We start from the raw sequence: 19846 nt of genomic DNA on the forward strand, positions 1-19846 counted from the left end.
ACATTCTGTGTTTCACTTCAACACTTCTTGTGCCAAGTTTGGGATCATTTCACACATACAAAAGAAGCTTAAGTGCAATGTGGTTATTGTCGGCTTCAGATGCATAACTACCCACAACTACATTGTTAGTGAAATAAATGCATCGCAACATCGTGGAACTTTTCGGAAGTGCAGTTTTCAATGTTTTCTCACATCCTGCAGGAAGGTTTTATTAACCCAAACCTTGAAAGAAGGAAGATGTTCCACATTTGTATTCACATTAAAGGTGAACCCTTTAGTGTCATCCTGGGAATTTTTTTTTTTTCTTTACAATGTTCAAAACGCGACCCTGAATTCAACAAAGCATCACACCTCCTGTTTCCCATAAGTGATGCCGGGACCTTGCTTAACAGGTCAGGACACAACCTGCAGCCATTCCTCAGGATCAAGATATGAATTGTTTCACATGTGAAAGAAATTGATTAAAAGTTCCTCAAAGCTTTGTAGTAATTGCCTTCCCTGAAATACAGATTTCCAACAAATGAGCACTATATCTTAACCCAGTCATGAAAAAATGCATCCTCTCCCTTGTGTTATTCTCCGGGAGAAAAAAAAAACACACACACATTCAGACCTTCATTGGAGAGATCTCCTGAAGTAATGCCAGAATGGTTTCGGGCTTTGCAGCACATACCCAGACAGAGTTATTCATGGCACAGGCCAGGCTAGAAAGTAGGCCAGCCCCGACAACAAAAGACATGCAGGTAGTTGAGAGGAAACCCAAATTCCCCAGATCCATTATTGTGCGGCCATCCCGATTGTCACTTACTGAATCAAGTCCTCATCACCGTGCGCATCCGTGCTACTCAACCATAGCCTTCTAAATTGCCTTCGTACTAAGTGTATCCCTGGTGGCTATAATTATGTGAATTACGCTCAACGGCTTTTTGTCTAAAGTGAAGACGTGTCATTTGTTGTGGCTGGATGTTGCGTTGGGCCTTGTCAATGAGATGTAACGTTCAAAAGCGGGCGCTCGATTTCTGATGAGGGCGTTAATAAATCATTACGGCGCCTATAAATAGAGAGTTCCCGAGCAGCTGTTCCAAATGACTTCATGTATTTATTTATGTTAAAGCAACACAAATTAATTATGGATGTTTTGTGACATTTAAGGGGTGGGTGAGAGGGCGAGGAAATTGGGTCGAGCTCAAACGGTGGTGATTAGAGAATGGCTCGGCCGCGTTTGTATGCCTTTTGGTGCGTGTGTGCGCTGTATGTGAGGGAATGACAACCCGCATTGCTACACTTTGGTGTTTTACTCGGGTGTGATGAATGTGAGAGAGCGTCTAATGCTTGCCAGCAAACCTCTGTGCGGTCAATAAATCAGCTGTAAAAGGGCGCAGCGTTGAAGGCATCAAAATCTCATTAAAAAAGATTCTTCCAGTCACGTTGCGCTGCACTCCAAACCGGGTAGTGTTGCTATGGATACCGGCTACAACTAAACATAGAAACACGAGGTGGGGAATCTCTGGTGATTATATCCTACGCCATGGGCGCACACTGCTTTTATTGGTTGGCCTAATATCTCAAAAGAAGTTCACATAAAAATGACACATTGGTACAGCTCTGTAGAAACAGCATGCTTGGAGATCATGGTGATACTCATGTGGTTACTAATGCATGGTGTGCAGGCTCCATGCCTTCCCCCGCAGAGAAGCAGGAAGGGATGGAAAGTCTGTGCACTTAATATGTGTGCGTGACGATCTTCCATTGGTGTAGATCAGAAGACAAAAGTATCCTGGATATATATGAGCCGGCGTCCTGCTCAAGAAATTAGCATTAGTCATGCTGTTTACAGAAAGTGTATGCAAATAACGGCACCGCTTCATTTCCTTCCCTTAGTCATTTCGTCTCGCCGCCGCCTCCCCTGCAGATTCAGCGTGCTAGCTAATGTGTTTATCACAGTGTTGTCCGCCTACCACCAGCAGACAGACGGCAGTACAAGTGACGTGTGATGCTTTTAAATGAGGTAAATTAGTGCCGGGATTCCCAGCTAGTGTACTGGGAGAAATCATCAGGGAGCACTGTGGGGAATGATCCGATTTTGCTTGATTTGCCAGAAAATGATTCTTTAGTAATTACGAATATATCTTTGGGAATCTATCTTTGCCAGTGGTGAACAGTCTCTCAAATCACCCTTCCCACTGAATTAAATGGAAATGCCATGAATACATTCCAGTTCTTTCCCGCAAAAATAATAAATGTTGTAATGTGTTTTTAGCAAGGAAAACAGCACTCTATAATTACTTTATAAAATAATATAATAGTATAATCAATTAGAATGTAAAGAATTGAACAGTTTGCATCATGATTAAATTAAGAAGACTTTCACAACTACTGAAACGCATATCGGAATATGAAACATCCACACGACAATCATTTCCTAGATTTTGTGGATTTTTTTTTTTTAATTAATCAATTTGAAAAGAGACGCAGAAATATAATTCCCATCTGTATTCCATCCATCGTTAGATTTCCCTTTTCGCTAGTGGGGGAATGCTGTCACTTTTTTTTCTTTACTTGCTTAGGCCAATCGGGATTTCGTTCTTCTTTACAGCTCAGCACAGAGAAATCTTTATTGTGTCTGTCTTTCGATGCGAAATGGTGGTTAGGCAACCCTGATTGGAAGGATTTTAACACCGCGACTAAGCAAGTGTAAGGCAACATTGCGTGACTCTTTTAAAACACACAATATGTAAGTGTCTTTGTGTCATGTCTAGTTTGACAGAAAATTTAATCAGGAGTGGCATTAACTAGCTTTACGGTTCTTTTTTTAGAAAAATTGCTCACTATCTACAAAACCTCTAATTTGAGTTGTGTTCCATTGTCTGTTGCCATTTATCAAGTTCATCATAATAACTTAAATGTCTTTCTTCAAGTATATCATCTTTGTGTTCAATCAAACAAGCCCATACATCACACTGAATAAATTCCATTTGAAAGATAAAATGAGATTACCATTCCAGTATATCTGATTGGTGTTGCGCTGGGTGATTTTACTTCTGTAGAATGGGTGCTTTGGCTCGATAAAGGTTGGGAAACACTGGATTAATGATGTGCTCCTGTAACAGCTATGTGCTCTCCTTTAGCAACCCTCAAATGAAACCAAAGGCTCCAACCATCCCTTTAGGAACATAAATAATCCACAGTTAAACAACTGCGTGATGAGGGTTACATAAGATCACAATTGTGAGAGGAGAATGTGAAAGGTGTTATGTAAGTGTGGCGGCACGTCACGGTTGGAATGTAAGTGCACGCCGCACATCAATGGCCGTCCCCTGAATGATCTTAACACAAAAGCCCGCTGAAAGCCTTCACAGACGACTGCATGCGGCGCTGCAGGAAGACAAATGAAGGCGCTGTCAAAAATACAGAGACCATTGCCAGTCATTTATTGCAGTCGTATTTACATGCAAGTGTTTTGCTATAGCCCAGACACGCTGCAGAGGCCGTATGAGACGCCTGACACGAAGGGAAACTTGAGATGGGAGGACTCGGCCCGGGGTTTGTCAATCTCGACAAGAGTAGGAGTGGGCGCGCTGGTGGGAAGGAGACTGTGCGAGTGTGTTCAGACGATGCCTTGTGACTCTCCAGCGGTTGAAATGTGTGTGCTTGTATCAGGCTTGCAGACACAGGTTGGATTGGATGATGTTCCGCCATGATTAATTGCTCTTTTTCCACGTAAACACATCTGATATCAGGGTCTGATTATCGACATAATTTTAGGTTTGACAAACATGGCTGCAACATCAGGTACAATCAAGAATAGCAGAAAAGTCTAACTTGACAAAGTTAATGCTGTGTTATAATTTATAGCATGTTTAATAGTCTTTCCCATTTCTCTTATTTGAAAAAAACATGTAACACGGGCAAATAAATTGGAACTGACCTGCATTACTAAGAGAGCCATTTTTATAAATAGCAGGTTCCAAATATTTTATAATACATGTAGTAATTTGGATATTTATTTTATACTGCACATATTAATTTATTGCTTTTGTTTAAATATTAATCAAACATTGACTTGTTATCACAATATTGAGGGGCAAAAAAATCTCAATTACATATAATATTCCAAAACCGTTTAGCCCAAGTTCTTGTTCGGTTTTTGCCATGGGAGTAATATTCAGCGATGTTAAGCTATTACTGAACTTGATTTAGATCAATTCCAACATCTGAATCTCACACAAAAAAGTATTCAGACCCATTACCTCCTTGCCATCCTGAATTAAATTCTCTTTTTTTTTGGCTTCCTCCTAGCTCTACATCCAGACGACAACCCTGACCATTTCCATGAATCTCAGTGCCTCGGTAGCACTGGGCATGCTCTACATGCCCAAGGTGTACATCATTATCTTCCATCCCGAGCTCAACGTACAGAAGAGGAAACGTAGCTTCAAGGCGGTGGTGACAGCCGCGACCATGTCGTCACGCTTGTCCCAGAAGCCCAGTGAGAGACCCAACGGAGAAGCCAAGACTGAGCTATGTGAGAACCCTGCTGCTGACCCTATGAGTGAGTAACCTTTACGTCATGTCAACGACACACAAAACCACAGCGGAAGCGTCAGTTCATACATAAGCTAAACACTACCATACACCTGACAGCTATATCTTCCTTTCATTGACCAAGCTTATTTTGCTGAACTTCTCCGAAATGTCCTAGGATCTACGTTTATATCTGTGCTATTGAGTTTTTTAAATGGCTTCCCCTAGAGGCTAAAGTGATATGTCTTTCTGCCACTTCCCCTTTTTTTCTTAGACTTCCTTTCTTGAACTTAGAAATCCCATTTGGCCAATTTAATTGGTTGTGTGGCAGGGTAAAAAGCACGTCTAATGCCTATAGAACATGGTATCAGTTATCTCCGAGACCTTTAACCCGAGTCCGCTGGAAGAAGTGGAGGGACAGAGAGATCTGAAGAAGGAGAAGAATTGAGAGTTCTATCAATGGAATGGAAGGGGATAATCCGTCTACAGAGCAGAGAGGCATTACTCAGACCACCACGCTCTGACTCGACATTATCACAATGATTAGTGAGGTTCGGGTGTCGGCTTGTGGGTTTGTGTGCGGTTGAAATACAGTACAGGGACATATTTAATGAATGGATTTGTTAATTATTAATTTGCTAACTGTCTCAGACACATTGGCCAATGAGTTGGACTGTATTGTAACCAACGTTGTGGGAAATTTGAGGAAGCTGTTCCAGCGTGATTGGGCCGCAGTGCACAAAGTAAGGTCCATAAAGGGGTGCCTGGATGTGTTTTGTGTGGAACACTTATGAGCAAACATCTCTGGGACTAATAACCGGAACTAAAACCAGGATTGTGAGCCAGGCTCTTTGATCAATCACCCAGGTCAGGTAAAAACCCTCCATATCCGAATAAATATCCGAGGCTGTGATTTACCAAAGTCAAATCCCTTGTTTGGCACGCTCAAACATGGCAAATAAAAACTCTTGAATCTTGAAAATCAATTTCAAACATTTTCACAAATCGACGTAGTTGGTATATTCCCACGTCATCTGTTATTACACGATATAAACAAATGGAAAGATCTGACGTCAATAAAATGGAAGCGGAAATAGACAGAGCTGACGAGGAAGGGAATTACAGTTCCTGTTCCTGTAACTGTTAGCTGTACCAGGGCATTTGTTTCTGATATTGTATATATTCAATTAAGTGTTGGGAAAAAATTCATCGTCCACAAACTCTTTGGTTTTTTTACTTATATAAATGACATTCTTTGTACGTGTAGATGTTTGTGTGCGAACCCGTGCTTGCTGCTTTTCTTCAATGTCGGGGCACATCCCTGTCTAGCCACAAAGGCAAGTCATGCAGTAGGCGAGAGAACTGTCGTTTCTTTATGGTGTCTTGAGGTCCAAGAATTTATTATTATTATTTTTTGTAATATATAAAAGCACACTGGTAACTTAGTGACTCAATATTCTGTACCTCTGCCTTGCAGTTCTGAGGTTTGTGTTTAAATCTTGGCTCTGGCCTTACTGCGTGGTTGTGTGGGGTTTTGTCAAAGACTCAAAATCACAGGTGTTAAAACTCCAAATTGACCTGCCACATCATTCTGTGGCCTACTAATAAAATGTCTCCACTTCATGTTTTTTGCCTAATGAATTTGTCATTTTAATTTTGGCATATCAGTACCTGAATGTAAATCCTCTACAGATATTACGAGCAATACTCATTTAAACTGGAAAAAAAAACCTCTGTCATTGGTTAGAATAATATGGACAAATCAACAACAAGCGAAGAGTATTTGACACTTTTCAAATATAAACGTATCCAGCCAAAACTAAATGTATAAATGTATCCGGCCAACTATTTTCACTCATTTTTTTTAAGGAGCCCTAATGCCACGAGGTTTCCACGGAGTCAAGAAGAGGTCAAATCATTCAACACTTTTCAGACCGTTCAAGAGTCCAAGAGTGCTCATAGATTTGCGCTCAGGCTATTTTCAACACTTCACATTCCACCCGATAGCAACAATATTTAGGTGATTATACATTTACTGTATATCATTTTCTCAGCCATCACAGCCCGGGGAAACCATAGCTACGATACGACTGGTGACGACAATGAAATTGATACCTCTGCTCTAAATTGCCCATTGATTTGAATGCTTGTTTGTCCAAATGTACTCTGCCATTGATTACTGAGCAGGTCAAAGGCTTCAACAAACCCGATACACCTCACAAAGTCAATCTGCAGGTGTCCCAAAATTTACACCAAGAAAAAAAAACACCGTAATTTGAGGCTCGCCAAATGCATCGCTCCTTGTTGGGAAGGAAGATGGAGATGATTGACGGCTCATGCAAATCATATGCGCCAAACGCCTCCTCTCCCGCAACGCTTCTAATCACACGGAAGCATCACGGCGCCCACAGGTGCACCAGCCCCTCACAAGCCCTGAATGATGTCTATGGGATGACAGCTATTCCCTGGAACGTCTCCAAACAGCCAACAGTTGTCATACTCATCTGTCATGAGCTCATGTGCTTTTCCTGAATTTGCGCATGATCGCGGTCAGTCGGGGAGTCGGTGCATCAAGAGATAGTGTAGGAATTACGCATGCGGCCGATGGGGCAAGACATGCTCCACAGGGGTGGGGTGTTCCAAACCTCTACATCTGTCACAGCACAGCATCAAAAGTGGGTCATTTGGTCTACAGGATGCCATCCCATGAGTGCATCATGTCATCTGCTCTGTGGGCCTTTCACCTCCACGAATGTCTTCTCGCCTTATCTCTCCATCCTGTACCCTTTCCCCCCTTGTGCCCCCTTTTTTTGCAGCAATGGAAGTGACATTTATTAATGGCGGATTTATGTGCATGACCGCCCTGAAACCTGAACTGTGGCTCCGCCGTCCCCAGAGACTGTCCGTCACTGCCTGTAACCATCAGAGCGCCAAATACCTCGCTTTCAGGGCCTGTCAGCCCTGGAGGAGACGACTCGGAGTGATTTATAGGATTATGATGAGAACTTCTGCACATTTGCACTAGTATTGATGGGGACTAATGGCTTTGCAAAAAAAAAGCCACAATTGGTCTCATTTGAAATGGTCATCCTTCAATGTCCTCAATTTGAACTGCAATTACCATACAGTTATGCTTTGAGATACGAGTGAGATTTGCTCCCAAACCATGCTCTTAATGCAAATCATGCATACTCTTAAATTATCTTTCCCCATTGAAAGGAACGGAAATGTCAATTCTCCATTCCAGTCCGCCCTCCAAAAATTATTTATAATGAGAACAATCAATATCACACACACACACACACACACACACACACACACACACACACACACACAGTGGAAGCGCAACAATTTGATTTCTGAACAATTTTCCAAAGTAAAATGCTACATACTGTTTTGTGGCAGCCATGGCCTAGTAGAGAGGGTCGTTCAGTGACCGGAGGTTCAGCTATTCCAATCCCGCTCTAAGTCTTGTGTCGTTGTGTCCTTGGGCAAGACACTTCACACACCTTGCCACTCACACTGGGTGCAAATCTTTGCAGGTCGTCAGAGGAGCCGTAGGCGCACACCGGCAGCCACGCTTTTGTCAGGCTACCCCAGGGCAGCTGTGGCTACATACATACATAGTTTACCACCACCATGAGTGCATGAGTGACACTATAAAGTGTCTTTGAGTGTCCAGAAAAGCGTTTTATAAAACGTGGGTGTGTGTGGTGGGAACTGGTTAATGTTATTTCATTTCATTTCAATTGGGAAAAAATTTTGAGGTACAGTGTTGCCATGGAACAAACTAGATTCATATCTCAAGGCACTACTGCAGGTAAATGAGCCAGGCAAGCATCGACAAAAATTCTTGAAGATTTTCAGGCCATGTTCATCTCATCAATTACTGACAAACCAGAGGGCTAGAAAACATGGGTTGTTACGCATCCAGTATGTGTATGATTATAAATATTAAAAGCATAGAATACACACAAATTGACATCCACTTGCTCTTAGATTGGCTGGCTGGTGTTTCTGAATGCTGCTTATAGTAACTAGCAAAACTCTGTAGTACATGTGATGTTTTATTCATCATAGTTGCAGCGCGAGACTACAAAACGCTGCAAAGAAATGGTGCGACTTTAATTGCACAGCCCAGGGGAGTTTGTTGCCATAGCAACATTAAAGCAGTAGAATGAGAATCTATCTAATTAGGGCAGAATACTTCAACCTTCTGTATTGTGCGAGGAGGATGACAGACGTGAGCCTCTTTGACTGACTGACTGAGTGACTGTCTCACTGTGTGTATTCCACAACAATAAAAATAGAATCCCCCACACCACCTTTGACCCATCAAACTTAAACCCTTTCCTCGAACACCTCGCACAAGTCGTGACGAGTCGGCGTGATCTCAAATGGAAGCCGCGCACTTTGAACGATTGAAACCGCATCACAGAAGGACACACGAGCGCACGCTGCGACGGTGAGGCAAGCGCTCTGCTCGTTTCCATGGCGATCCGCACTCGAAGCACATAGCGTTTGCTCGTTGCCCACTTGTGGAGTGTTTGTTTTTCTTTATTGCTGGTTAACGTGAAAATAGAAGGTGAGCTTCCGCTGTGGCATTGTGAGTGCAAATGATACGCAGGCCCAGAGCACATTGCTTGTCATTGCTCACAGTTGGTGAGAAGAATAGCTAGCGACCAAAGCAGAAGGCGTATATTTTCTTGCAAATTTGAAGGATGGTTTTGTTTTGGGTGGCATAACGGGCGAGTGAATAGCACAACTGATTTTCTCCCTTGTTAACCCCCCGGTAAAGACTCAAGATTTGTTTGTAGTCAAAGATGAAAGTCAAGTGAAAATCAATTAAAATAGACTTCATTGATATTTTTCCAGCGCATCTGAGCAGTACTTTTTTGAGACCAATATCAAGTAGACATATTTAATGGACAGCCATAGAATTATTTTAAGCCAGGGCTGAACAATCAAATTCAAAGGTGGGGGAAAAAAATGCAAGTAAATTACGTTTCAAAATCATGAAGCCCTAATTTATTTTCGACTTTGCACAATCTTCTTCTTTCTCTCCTTCTTTAGGTCAAGCCACCAAGAAGACGTACGTGAATTATAACAACCTCAGGATCTGATGGGCTGGAGAATGAATGCTGCTCGTGTGTCATTTGTGATTGAAAAGAAAAAGGGAAGGTCCAGAGGAACCAGGAGAGGCTCGCGAGCATCCCAGCACGTCCTGCAGCACCCGAGCGCTCACACAGAGGATGGCGGAGCGCATCCAACCTCCATCCAGACTTGAGTGAGACTAGTAGTGCTGCGGGCTGCTGCGACTGCATCTTGTGGAGGTTTTAACCCGGCGACCTCGAGCAGAGAAGAAGCTGACCGCTAAAAGGGGTCGCCGCGGACGAGGGCATAAAGAACAGAGGATGTGCTTTTGAGATACTTTGTTTTACAATGTCATTAAAGCCATATTCTCTTGGGGTTGCCATTATCTGATTTTTCTTCTGTATTGTTTCTAAGTGATTTTCTTCTGTGCCTCTATTTGCTCCAAGTACATCAAATTGAACCTTGAACAGCGAGCTCTGCCACATACAGTATTTTGTTTTACACAAATGAAATTTTAAAAAGAAAAAAAAAGTCTAACCCACATGATGATTATATTTGAGTGATGGGCGTTGTACTATATTTTTTGTAAATATTTGAGACTATTTTCATGTTTGGAGTACTAAAATAGATAAGCGGTCTGTGTTCAATGGCATTTGGATGGTTAATGAGAAGCACCACAAAGTGTTGACTTTGCATGTGCCAATGTATGTCTGTTCTATTTGATGTAAGCAAAACATTACAAAAAATGAAAAAAAAAAAATCAAGGAAATAAAAGATAATGATAATGAGCTTCGGCACTCTCCTGCGCTTTGTTTTCTCTTCCCTGGAAATCATTCAAATGACAGAATATGGCTTTAATCTGTTGCTGCATTGACCCCTCTTGTATGTGAAAGCATGTTTGTTTTTTGTAGCCTTTCCTTGTGGTACCTAGCAACTGTGTGACAAGCACTCACAGCGACCGTGCAAGTATGTTGTGATGTCTGTCAATTTATGAACATGTAATAAATGAGTTTGTTATCTTTTATACAACCCAAGTGCCACATCATATCCCAGTTCTTTTGGTGCACGTGTGAATTTTCAGTGAGCTGCTCTGTTGGACTCATGTATGAATAAGTGCTATTAATCACCGCGGCGTTTATGTAAACTGTTGCAAATGTCACCGTCTCGTCCCCGCGCCAAAGAGGTCACGCTAGAAAGCCGAGCGAGCGGCGTTGTCATGCGGACGAGATGAGACCCGGCGAGAGGAGGGAAAATCCACTCTCGTACTCCTTGGCTCCCGCCTATGCTCTTTTCTGTCTCACCCCGTGTTCATCCCCACTGCTGAGACTCCTTCCAAGTTCCAGCAGCCGTGTCAGATCAGTTAGTCCCTGCCGAGTCCAACCTAAAGCAGTCAAGTTCCTCTCACTCTGATTTTTTTTTTTTTCGGCAATTGGAATTAGAATATGAAGTACCAGGTATCCAAGATAAAACCAGCGACCCAAAAGAATCCAACAATAAAAATTAAAATGGATGCTCAGGGCTATACTTTTGTGGCCGACGTAAATCTGGCATGAACCTGTGGAGGTGCGGATGTTTTTCACAGACAAGGGCAAGTCGTGGTAGCACGGTGTTCGACTGGTTAGGACGTGCGCCTCACTGTCTGGAGGTTGTGGGTTCGATTCCCGTGTGGATTTCGCCTGGGTGGCTTTCCTCTGTCAATGGGAATAACACAAAATACCTTAATCGCAACAACGTATCATAATGTTTACCCAATAACATAAATGTCTCAACACTTTAGGAATTAATGGAACTAAGAGGCAGCTTCTTCATTGGCGACTTACCCTTAAAAACCGACGTCGCATTGTAATGGAAGAAGTTGCCACGAAAGTCTGACAGGCATGACTGAAGCAGAGTGTGTAGATAAGACAGAAGATGGTAAAATATTAAGAAATAAAAATGACACATTAAGATTAAATTCACAAATATTCAAAAATAGCCATGAAATGAACGCTGCTGTAGACCAACTTCCTGCCACCAATCAAACTGACCAGTCTCCACAGTGAGTGCCGCAGATCTCCCGTCTACAAAAATCGGGACCTCAATCTCTGATAAACAAAATTGCACATGAATAAATATCACAGCCAACCCAATAAAAAAGATAGCAAGAAATGGGATGTGGGCAAGTGGGACTCCAGACAGATTGCGGTTTGGTGTGCCCGATAAATAACGTTGACTGTGTCCTGATATCCACACTGCCTAATCTAGTAGCCAAGTGTGTCACATGCTTTAATAAAACAACACCCGTTCCCCAATAAGAAGCGAGGTGCTGTCTAATTTTCTTCTGTTTCTATTTGTACAGCATGTCTTCTCACTCCGGTGGGACCAGATGGTCTGTACTTCTCTGTCACTTTGCCTTACGCAGCCAAGAAAAGTCCCACTTACTGTATGCCCAATTAGAACAAGTGTCTCCCACACAAAATTAATTGCCTGTGTCAGTGTCTTCGCAAGTAGTCAGTGGGGGATGAACGCAAGCTAAGCTCACTATCTCGCAGCGTTTTGGATGTTTTTAAAAGTCAACGGAGACACCGTTTTTGAAATGCAGAATATGTTCTGAACGAGGCTTCACTAGCGTAGTTTCTATGAACATAGCAGTACACCCGTGTTTTTATTCTTGCTCCAAACCCCATCTCATCTACGTAAGAGCCCACCTGCTCCTGTTCCGCAGGATGCTGTTTTCCAAGGAAATCGCTGCAGGGGGACAACAAAGTTGGAAACCTAATCATGGTGGACTAAAAGAAAAGCTCTTTTTAGCAGCAGCAAGATTCATGGTAAATGCTGCAAACTTTCAGAAGTGCTAGTGGAAGCTGATTACTCACAGAACTTATTTGAAGTTGAGTTTCTACATGGCATCCCCACAGACTGAAAGCTGTCTAGACACTTATAAAGTTGTCAAACATGATATAGGACAGGGATCACCAATGCCAGTCCTCGAGGTCCGGTGTCCTTCATGTTTTATGTCTCCCTGGAGCAACACACCGAACAATATGGAGTGGTTAATTGCCCTATGGTGGATGTTTGTTGGAATGTGGGAGGAAACCGGAGTACCTGGAGAAAACCAACGCGAGCACGGGGAGATCATGCAAACTCCACATAGAAAGGACATAGCTGGAATCGAACCCTGCACTCGTCAACTGAGGCAAACATGCTGAGCAGTGCGCCACAGTGCTGCCGAGAATTACACCATAAAAGTTGCCTTGAAAGCCTTGAAATTCACCAGCTTAATGCTAACACAATGCTATTGACTGGCTAATTAAGCATTTATGTGGTGGTGTTAAAATGCTTAAGCAAAACCAAGAATTTCTTGAATCTAAATACTTGAAAAAAGCAAACTAATTTTCTGTAATAATGGTCCATGCTAATAATTAGCATTGATTGTTGAACAAGACATAGTTGAACCTAAACGATACAATCTATTTGATCAAAATGGAGAGGGTAAGAAGTTAGCACCACTTCATGGCTCAGCTTGCATCCGTTAAGACAACTGGCTCAGGCTTTTATACCATCTGAGTTCTTTGGCATCTTTGTTAGAGCTCCGCCTTTGAGCAAGGCCTCGCTTATCTTGTCAGAACTTCTGATGTGCTCCTTCACAGACAATTTACTGATGCCGAGTCTTGATTAGCCCTGTTTCATGGCTCCTGGGCTCTGCGCTCTCCTATCACTCCAAAACTGTCCAATTACCCATCTCCAGCCAGAGTGAAACCTTATCTGCTTTCCATCAGTGACCAGCTGAAGCCTGATATGTCTCAGAGTGGATAAAGACGCTCCTGTGATTTCTTTTTTCCCGCCACACTGTATCTTATATTCTCGCTTTCACTTTCCCGTCCAGGCTAAACTGTGAACACTGGAGCAAACTGCAAGTGTAACCACAGTCCTTATGAAGACATCACTGGCCTTGTGAACTTCAAACTCCACTATATAGATAGGGTCTCGGACAATGCTTTTACGCACGCCCGGTCCTACTTTACCGAGCTGTCTTTCACCTCCGTGGATGGAAGTCGAGGGCCGGCGCTCAGCCGGGTGGCTGTCCGAGGACGGTGGATGGGGCTCGGTCATGGCTTTTACGCACGCCCGTTCCTATTCTATGGAGCTCTCTTCCACTTCCGTGGCTAGAAGTCCACGCCGCCACACGCCTGTAAGTTTGTTTTGTTAAGCCGTTTACCAAACCCACGTCTTTCCTTGAACTTTGTTAACGCTACAATATAGTTATATAGTAGATCTGTGGAATAACGACGAGGCTGACGTCAGGGCGCACGCGCGGCGATGTTGACAAAGGACGAGGAATTTGATCGATGGATTTAATGATTTAGAGTGCACAGATGGTTTGATAACATTATTGCTTATATAATAGTTATCCAGCCATCCATCCATTTTCTGTACCGCTTAGTCCCCACTGGGGTCGCGGGCGTGCTGGAGCCTATCCCAGCCGTCATCGGGCAGTAGGCGGGGGACACCCTGAACCGGTTGCCAGCCAATCGCAGGGCACACAGAGACAAACAACCATTTTCACTCGCACTCACACCTAGGGACAATTTGGAGTGTTCAATCGGCCTACCAAGCATGTTTTTGGGATGTGGGAGGAAACCGGAGTGCCCGGAGAAAACCCACGCGGGCCCGGGGAGAACATGCAAACTCCACACAGGGAGGGCCGGAGGTGGAATCGAACCCGCACCCTCCTATCTGTGAGGCGGACGTGCTACCCAAGTGCGCCACCGAGCCGATTGAACACTCCAAATTGTCCCTAGGTGTGAGTGTGAGTGCGAGTGCAAATGGTTGTTTGTCTCTGTGTGCCCTGCGATTGGCTGGCAACCGGTTCAGGGTGTCCCCCGCCTACTGCCCGATGACGGCTGGGATAGGCTCCAGCACGCCCGCGACCCCAGTGGGGACTAAGCGGTACAGAAAATGGATGGATATAATAGTTATTTGATATATAATTTATATATCGTTATATGGGCCTGTGGAATATTTTGAAGTGCAAGAGCCGTCAGCGGCGCGCACGCATTGTTGACAAAGGACGATTGATGGATTTAATGAATTGGAGTGACGCAGATGGTTTTATTAACGTGTTATTTATGTAATAGTTTTTTGAATAACTCTGAATTTTACGTCAGGGCCGTTCTCAGCTCTTAGTTTGTGTTTATGTCACGTTAGCATACCTATCGTTTAGCCTGTTGTTGCTCACGTGTTGTTGCGACGCTGCGTTGTTTACATAAAGGACAAAGATTGACTCGACAAGCTGCTGCTGACGCGACGTTGCGCTGCTGTCGTCACTTGAAATTCAAATTACAGTAATCCCTTGCTACATTGCGGTTCGTTTATCGCGGTTTCACTTTTTTTTTTTTTTTTAAATTTTTGAAAAAAAAACATATATGTCGCTCCTGAGTATAAGTCGCCCCCCCACCCAAACTATGAAAAAAAACGTGATTTATAGGCCGAAAATCACGGTAACTACTGTAATTTACAGATTATAAAACATAACCGATTATAAACCGCACCAGCCAAAATTATTGTATTGAAACAGGGTATTTCTATGTACATGTATTTCTACTTGTTCTTGTTTTTATAAAAAGGACATAAAATACAGTAGGGTGAAATAAAATATAAAGCTCGAATTTTAGGGGTGCTGGGATTCAAAAATGGGCTATAAACACCTATGCTGTAAGATGTCTGGATGGAATACCAAGTCCACTGTGTGATGGTCTATCTTCGAAGCTTTCTCAGCCTCCAGTGAAGGCTGTTGCTTCGTTAATTTGCCTTATCTCAGGCCACATGTGCCTACCTGTGTGAATGGGTGCGTGTGTGTGTGTGCATGTGTGTTATTGTATTTTTAATCAGAGGAAGAGAGCGGCCATCGTTCTCATCACATTAATGTCTCTTGGTATTTATTTGCTGCTCTCGTTCTTTCAAGCTGTCTCCTTCTCTCACACCCCTTGTGTTACTGGGGGGGCTGAGTTAGGAGTGGAGGGGTGCTGAGAGAATCCATCTGAAATGTGCTCATTTGACAGTCGTTAGCGATATAGATCGTGACAGTCGACAATTAGCTCAGTCACCTCCTTTAGATTCACTCGTCTTCGGCTAAGGGATTTAGTGCAGCCTGTCGTCGCCTTAACGAGCATTGCACCTCTCGCCAACACATCCAAACTTTTAATTTTGTTGTCAGGATTGTTTCAAAATTAGATGTATGACTAGGCCTATCTATCTATCTATCTATCTATCTATCTATCTATCTATCTATCTATCTATCTATCTATCTATCTATCTATCTATCTATCTATCTATCTATCTATCTATCTATCTATCTATCTATCTATCTATCTATCTATCTATCTATCTATCTATCTATCTATCTATCTATCTATCTATCTATCTATCTATCTATCTATCTATCTATCTGTCATTATGTTCATCCAAGAATGATTTTAACTTGTGTGCACCACTTTTTCAAGACTTTTAGGGATGCAGCTTGGAAATGGGTCTAAAATTAGACAGCAGATTTTGATCAAGGCCAGGTTTTTTTTTTACTTAATACTGAAAATTTAATACTTAATACTTGGGAGAACCTCCTTAAATAAATTATGAGGAACATAGTCATAAGGAAAGCTGGATGGCTTAATCTGGTGAACCACAACCTATAAAAGCATCAAGGAAATGCCTTCAAAAGATTTTAACACCACGCAACCACAAAATTGGATATTTTTCATTTACTTTTTTCTGTCTTCTGTGGGCTGTGGACAGTTGAGGTCATTTGATCAATTTTTAAAGTTTTCTCATGTCATATCAATAAATCTTTCTAAAGACACACATACATACACACACACACACACACACACACACACACACACACTGAAACTGCAGTAATTAAATAGCTTTTGCCACTTGGGTAGTGTAATACAGGCATATTGCTAAGGGAGTTGGTCTCAGCTCCCCATTATTCTTCATAATGATATACGTCTATGAGTATTTTTATATTAACTGTTTACTTTGGTCTACTCCACCATTTGTGTTCAAATGTGTACTGGTTAAAATGCAGTGTTGGTCAATTTCATTAATTACATGAACTATTTCAACGTTGGTTGATGTCGACTCCATAAACACGAGGCGTTTTGAAGACGCTGATACTGTTTGTGGTCAGGGTTGCCAAATCCCTTTACTCCCGCCAAATTAAGATCTGTTTACAGTGTGTTTAGCTGGGTTTTATTTTGTAATCTATGAAAACCTGGCATCCTTGAATGAAAGTGAAGTGCCGTTCAAAGCCGTTCATTGGCCCCAGAATGAGCGTGTTCGCAAAAACGTTCACAAAGCAAAAATGCGCCACGTTCAGTTGACGTTCATCCAAAATCTGAACGAGTTCAATAACTTTTGTTCATTGATTTATGGATTTCCCATTTTGGGTTCTCTTTGTTTTTTGTTTAGTTCTGTTCTGTCTTGAAGCTAACCCCTTTTTTTGAAGAATTGTTCCCGATCCTGACTAATCTTCTTGCCAGCAAGCCAAAAATAAATCGAATAATGACTTGGAATTTCACTGCATATTCAGGTCTCTCTTGAAAAAGAGGTTCTTCAGTTCAATAGTACCAACCTAGATAGATAAACGTCAAATAACTAAATATCATTGGAAGTGAATCTTGTCTGTCTGTGGTGCCCTTTGCATTTTCCTCCCTTGCTCACTAGGCCAGCCGGCTCGACTCCCCTCGAGGCGAGCAGATTTCGAGTGGCTCACTTTGCAAAATCAAATCACGGTTTGGGTTTAAGGCAGAAGCAGAAGTCAACTGTGTTTAAACCGAGGCACATCGACTGTGGCTTAAATAGCGGTTGACAATTTCACACAGGCTGTGAAATTTAAGACCCTGATTTTAAGGAGCATTGCTGCAACAATGACTCTCCTCAATCCCGCCAACAACCCTCACACAATGCCTTGGGAAATGCAAATGAAAACCAATAGGACATCTCTCCACACTGTTCCTTTTCTATCTTGCCTAATGGCTCCAACAAAACCATGACGTGAAAGTGGACTTTTTGGCATCGTACGGTACGTCTCAATTTTGTGGAGCTGCAGTCAAACGCCACTGCGGATTGTGTGTTTCGTTTTTAGCTGGCAGTGCAGTATAAAGACCTCTCTATTTGATTTAACTCCACCCAAAGGCTGCATCAATTATGTATCTTCACAAAGGAGTTAATGGACTGTAATAACAGCTGAAGATGACCTGACTACATTTTCACATGACATGACAAGAAAAATCCCACTTCACACATTGCCTACAATGAAGAGTCGCTCTGCTTGTTAAATGATTTTTTTCTTTTCTCTATGTTCCTTTGTAAAGCAATAAAACACCTTTTCCTACTCTCTGAACATTGTGCAGTGGTAACTTGACATACAAGTGACCCAACTCGGGAGTTTTCCGACATACTTTAGGCCAGTTATTTGCTTTTACTTGCGAGCGCAGACTTGAGATATACGAGCACTCCATGGTGGCTGTGAACTCAACTCAACTTTGGCCAATGATGAGCAATTCCTCAAAAAAGAGGTTTCAAATTGTGTATTGTCTGAAATTAAACATAAATTACACTCCATTTGACTATCTATAGAATATGCAGGCAGGAATGCTGAACACGCATAACTTCATAATGAAAAGAATTCATGGTAGCCACCTTGCCCCCCAAATCCAAGTACTCCCAGGGAGAACATTCTTTATCCTCATTGAAGAACGACTAGTCATGTCATTGCAGCATAACGAAACACTGCTGCAACGTGAACCCATCCACCCTTCTGGGCTTTTGATTCCATGAGCTGCCTTTCATGGAAAGCAAAATAAAAACCTTCAACACCTACTAGTCCCATTGATTCAACTGGTCAACAGGTCAGCCTGTTCAGCTGCATTGTGCACCAACACAAAACTGGCAAATGACAGAAAGCCTGTAAAAGGCTGAAAATATGCAAGGCAGGCACACTGTGCGTCACCTTCACGCTTTGTTTGGAGATGAGTGTTATCTGGACTCAACACGACGACTCGGGGCGACGACCTGATGGAATCGTGCTGCCATCAGACACAAGTTGACTGCAAGAAACCCGTGGATTGCGCTGTGATCTTCAGGAGTCGTGAGGATGATGTTTCCAAAGCGTAGGAGTATCAGGAGGTGAGCTGACCTCAGTACTGCTGTTTCTCCTCCCAGCTGTGACGCCCGCTCATGGAAGCATGTTAACACGTTCACATTGTCATCCGAACATGGCAGCATATGCGAGTGAGTGAAGAAGCCCTCCTGGAATGTTTGTTCTTTGCACAAAGTGAAGAGGATTTCCATCAAGGCTTTGGAATGAATCCAGTTTATGAGATAAGAGCCAAAATGCAATTAGTGCAGGCTTACTCAATCTAAATGTAGAAGCTCACTGTTGTTCCCCACATTGTCTAATTATGAGGGCGTCTTTGGAGACTCCCTTTGGGTTCTTTACTTGAACGTGAAAATAAATCACCTCAGAGTTGATTAAATAGCTAATATTAATGATACCTTTATTACTTTTGCATATTACTCCCATCGAAATAAACCCATGTTTGTTTAGGCTGTTGATGCCTCGGAGCTGATAAACGGTAATAGCAGGTTTGGATTTTTGTTTACCACTGCTTGGAGCTGCTTGTTATTTGTCTGGAAACCAATGGCTGAGTTTTGGCACAGTGGGTGTACTGCTACTGCCACCTAGTGGCTTGAGAAACTTGAGGCAAAGAAATTTAAAGTCATGTTCGTGTGGGAGTGGTAACAATTTGGGGGCTTTTTTTGTTGAAATTTTCAAATGTCCACTTACTTTCATATAATTCTATCAATAATGGTAAAGACACGAGTTAAAAAAGAAAAAAGAAAGAAAACTGTATGGTCGATGAAAAAAAAACAAATTAGATAGATAGATAGATAGATAGATAGATAGATAGATAGATAGATAGATAGATAGATAGATAGATAGATAGATAGATAGATAGATAGATAGATAGATAGATAGATAGATAGATAGATAGATAGATAGATAGATAGATAGATAGATAGATAGATAGATAGATAGATAGATAGATAGATAGATAGATAGATAGATAGATAGATAGATAGATAGATAGATAGATAGATAGATATAGAGATAGATATAGAGATAGATCATTATATATATATATAGAGAGAGAGGTGTGGCAATTAAATATTTAAGATGATTCCT

At 42.2% G+C, this 19846-nt stretch overlaps 1 protein-coding gene across 2 annotated transcripts in view; it reads left to right on the forward strand.

The window, feature by feature from the left end:
* LOC133150008 (metabotropic glutamate receptor 7) overlaps positions 1 to 10652 on the forward strand; it is a 94881-nt gene extending 84229 nt beyond the window's left edge. For both annotated transcript variants that reach the window (XM_061272269.1, XM_061272270.1), the window contains exons 9-10: positions 4300 to 4552; positions 9598 to 10652. In XM_061272269.1, the coding sequence (XP_061128253.1) occupies positions 4300 to 4552; positions 9598 to 9647 (303 nt within the window). In that variant the 3' untranslated portion in view covers positions 9648 to 10652. The remainder of the gene's footprint in view (positions 1 to 4299; positions 4553 to 9597) is intronic.
* The last annotated feature ends 9194 nt before the right edge of the window (positions 10653 to 19846 follow it).

The sequence above is a fragment of the Syngnathus typhle genome, linkage group LG2 (genome assembly GCF_033458585.1).
Source record: "Syngnathus typhle isolate RoL2023-S1 ecotype Sweden linkage group LG2, RoL_Styp_1.0, whole genome shotgun sequence".
Classification (NCBI taxonomy): Eukaryota; Metazoa; Chordata; class Actinopteri; order Syngnathiformes; family Syngnathidae; genus Syngnathus; species Syngnathus typhle.